This window comes from Contarinia nasturtii, unplaced genomic scaffold (assembly GCF_009176525.2).
Source record: "Contarinia nasturtii isolate CC-2019 unplaced genomic scaffold, AAFC_CNas_1.1 Cnas_scaffold_5030, whole genome shotgun sequence".
Taxonomy (NCBI): Eukaryota; Metazoa; Arthropoda; class Insecta; order Diptera; family Cecidomyiidae; genus Contarinia; species Contarinia nasturtii.
Genome location: NW_022202308.1, coordinates 1 through 3965, shown reverse-complemented (window position 1 = coordinate 3965; position 3965 = coordinate 1). Strand labels below are relative to the sequence as shown.

The following is a 3965-nucleotide window of genomic DNA, read 5'->3' as shown; positions in this document are numbered from 1 at the left end:
ACGAACGTACGCGAACGGATTGATTTTTGATGCGACTGTACTTGTTTGTTCGTACGTACGCTTCGAATAATTGTTCGCGCGAACACGAATGCGAACGCGAACGTCCGCGAACTGTCCGTGAAAAGCTATTCAGTAAATTCAGTATTACTGATTCAGAAATCAGATCATTACAGCAATTTTTTGTAGCATTGTTGGCAACATGTCGATTATATTTTTATTAGTATTTGAGAGCTCCACATCTAAAAACAACATGAAAAAAATATTTTTTTTCATATCAAGATTTGTTTATAAAGCAATAAAATATAACCAAAACAAATTCCCAATTCGAAGATACTGTCCTGCGCCTTGTACAAAGTTTGTCATCACAAGACGATTTACCGTTTACTGATATTCTTAGATTCGTAAAGAAGTCTTTCGCGGTAACGGTTTCTCGTACACAAAAAACCAAAGACACAATCGCATCACCGAGATGGAAAGGATTTCATTCATTTGACGAGTGTCAAAAAGAATTGTTATTCGCTCGAAAATGAAAAAATTGAAGTGTTTGAAGTGCAGTGGATTTTTTTCTACTAAATACAACCTTGAAGTACATTTTGCGGGCAAACATCCCAACATTTCCATTGAAAAAAGGAAAGAATTGTGTCGTGCAGCTGAGTGGTTTGAGGTACCGAAAAAAAAGGGCAAATTTATTTGTGAAATATGTGATAAAACTTTACAGCGGAAAGAAAATCTAATTAACCATATGAAAATCCACTCGACCTCGCGAAAACGGCTCAAATGTGATTTTTGTTCGCTGACTTTTACATATCGGACAAATTTAAGACGCCATCTAAACAAAAAACATTCCAACGAAATGATCAGCAATTCTATCAGTTCAAATTCCTTCCCCACTAAAAGAAGTGATGATGAAACCAGTAAAGACGATGATGTACCACTGGCCCGAATGCATATAAAATTACGCACTGATCCAGACATGAGCAAAGCTGCTGATTCAGACACTGATCCAGACATGGAAGTTTGTTCAACTGATCGCGGAAGTGAAGAGAAAGGTATGAATTGGAGTAATTATCTTCAAAAAGTCAAAATGATGGCAAAACATGCTATAATTCTCTAATAAAATATAGTTTGTGAATCTGAAAGAAATGCATGAATACTTTTTTCCAAGCAAATATTTCATCAGAGCATAGATTTCCATGAATAAATTAAATTTGAGATGATTATTTTTAATGAAATCACTTGAAAATTCCTTACTTAGACTTAAATTGTTTTCATGACAACTGTGAACAAAACATCGAGGAAATGATTGTGGATCATATCGACGAAATATTCGAGCCGGTTCAAGCAGATGAAGCTGTGGAATTGGCACCTATGAGAAGCTTACAAGATGAAGAAGATGACAAATTCATGTCGGGCGAGTATGACCATTTGTTCCTTAGTGGTAACTATTGAAGTTATAAAATCTGTACGCAAGATTTCGTTGCATTAAGATGTTTTATTGATTCCTGATTTACAGAATTACAATTATTTGTTCGTGTTCGTTTCTGATCAGAAAGATACGTACGTCGTACGTACGAACAAAACAAAGCACGAACGAACACGAACGAACGCGAACTGTTGTAGTACAATGTGTAGTACGAGAAATCCGAATCTGGCGTTAGTTTTGCGATACGAATAATCTTTAACACACTTTTCGTACAAAAATTCCTAAAGACGCCTGTAATCGTAATGACGTGAAACTTCTTACAGGTCATTTTTTTTATCAAAAAATAACATTCTGAAAGTTTGAAAAAATGTCGACAAAAATTAAATACAAAATTTGGTTGTTGGACAAAAAATCGAAAATTATGAATGGGAGGTTTCTTTATTACTTTTCCCACCCTTGGATTTTATTACTTTTCCGCACCCCTAGGCCGGAAAGGTAGGGGAGTGTGAAGAATTGTAAACACTTTTTTCGAGCTTTCCATAGAATTCAAAAAATTAATAAAATAATAAAATGAAGTAGAAGAGTTTTTTTAAATTTTTCGAATTCCTACTGGATTACGGTTTATTTTGATTTTGATAAACATGGTGTTGTTCATTCACGGTGGTGGTGACGGAATCGATGCCGGATGATTACATACGGAGGGTTCAAGGCAATTCTGAACACGACCCGCATTCGATTGACAAATGAACCGCTTAGAATAAAAGTAGATAATGGTAGAAAGTTAAAAAAAATCTCAATCATAAAGTGCTATGAAAATAATACTCAATCAAGAAAAAAAGTGAAAATAAAAATCGATCATAAATTGTGTTTGCATTTTATTTTCACTCATTTTATGATCGACTTTTATTTTCACTTTTTCCCTTGATTGAGTATTATTTTTACTCATTTTTTGATCGACTTTAATTTTTAATTTTTTCTTGATTGAGTATTATTTTCACAGAACTTTATGATTGAGATTTTTTTTAACTTTCTACCATTATCTACTTTTATTCTAAGCGGTTCAAATGTTGCGTCCTCCATCCGCGTCAAAGCTCCGCCACATTTTCGGCAAAACCAACCGGCATGGCCACGCGTGCTTCGACGGTACTCGATGTTATAGTAGGTGATATAGCCATATTGAGCCGATAATTGTGCGGATACGTACATATGCCGTCCGTCAGGGACGGTGCGAACTAACTTGACTTGATAAAGTTCGCAAATTAATTGCGATTGTACCGGGCAGTGTGCGCACATTACATCTACCATGTTCCGGCCTTCGATTCTGGGCAGTTCCGGAAATGCTGGATCTCGACTACCGTCCGGACGGAACTTATCGTCCGAAATATAATAAATGTCTGCCATTGTAAATCACGTCTGCTCTGTACGACGATTGAAAATGAAATGATTTTTCTTCGGTAAAATAATTTTGGATTTTGCGGAGCGATTTGAAATGCGTTTTCACACTTTGAATTTTAAACTCTGAATGAGCTCTCGGTTTGAAATTTGGATCGCTGTAGATTTGCCCGATACGAATTCACTCGATATTGCCCGATGCATTCGCTGTCAACTTCATGTTGTTGATAATCAAAATCATCAGATAACCTCAAATTGTGTTTATACTGTTGACATTTTCAATATTTTCGAATTCAATATTGCCCGACCTGGACCGAGCAAGGTCGGTCAATATACTGCCCTAAAAAAAATTCAAGTGGTTTTTTTTCACGTGAAAAATGAGCTTGGTTCAATAGAAGACTATGCCAGTAGCTTACACACATAAAAAACACAGTGTACTGTCACTCCAAGTATCGGAGTGATGGGTGCGTTCACTCCGCTCATGCTTTCGATAACACCAGTATTGGAGTGACACTAACGTTTGGAGAATGGAAAATTGAATTTGACATTGTGTCTTCATTTTTGGTTGCGAATAAAAATTACTGTTGTGCAAATGCTCCTAAATGGATAATAAAATATATTTGATTCGCGTCAAATGTCGCAATAACTTTATTTTCGTGAAATTATCTTCAGACGAATTATCAAAGGATATTTTTTTTCAAAAAGGTAGGTAATATGATGTACAAAAATGTATTTTTTTAAAAAATCATTTATGGTTGTAGCCATTCAAGCATTCGGTTTTAAGCAACACATCAATTTTCACATGAAATTGACTGACAATTATCGCACGTCTGTCGATCATGAATTTTTCAAAGAGGTTGTTGAAAATTTCCACAACAATTGCGGATTTTACTTGGAACTCCACTTTGAAGTCGATTACGAAAATTGATGTGTTGCTCAAAACCGAATGCTTGAATGGCTACAACCATAAATGATTTTTAAAAAAAATACATTTTTGTACAGTAAGTCTTATTCTTTACGGAACTTATTTCGAAAATAAACTTCAATGTCGTTTGGTTTTGAGTTTAAGTTCCGTATTTCCGTGAGTAAAAACTTTGTTTAAAAAAAAAATTAAAAACCAAACGCAGTGTGAGCCATGTGTACAGCTCAC

General features: G+C 35.2%; 1 protein-coding gene across 1 annotated transcript; it reads left to right on the top strand.

Annotated features, from left to right (window-relative positions):
- Nucleotides 1-527: 527 nt before the first annotated feature.
- LOC116351254 lies at nt 528-2226 on the top strand. Its single transcript, XM_031783334.1, has 3 exons — nt 528-1049; nt 1256-1438; nt 1514-2226. Exons 1-3 carry the CDS (start codon nt 743-745, stop codon nt 1543-1545), a joined length of 522 nt encoding a protein of 173 aa, XP_031639194.1. The 5' UTR covers nt 528-742; the 3' UTR covers nt 1546-2226.
- The last annotated feature ends 1739 nt before the right edge of the window (nt 2227-3965 follow it).

Excerpts from the sequence above, each read along its gene's own strand:
- LOC116351254 (XM_031783334.1), top strand. The coding sequence starts at position 743 with ATGAAAATCCACTCGACCTCGCGAAAACGGCTCAAATGTGATTTTTGT. Across the intron at positions 1,050-1,255 it reads TCGCGGAAGTGAAGAGAAAG|ACTTAAATTGTTTTCATGAC; the intron begins GTATGAATTGGA and ends TTCCTTACTTAG. Across the intron at positions 1,439-1,513 it reads TGACCATTTGTTCCTTAGTG|AATTACAATTATTTGTTCGT; the intron begins GTAACTATTGAA and ends CCTGATTTACAG.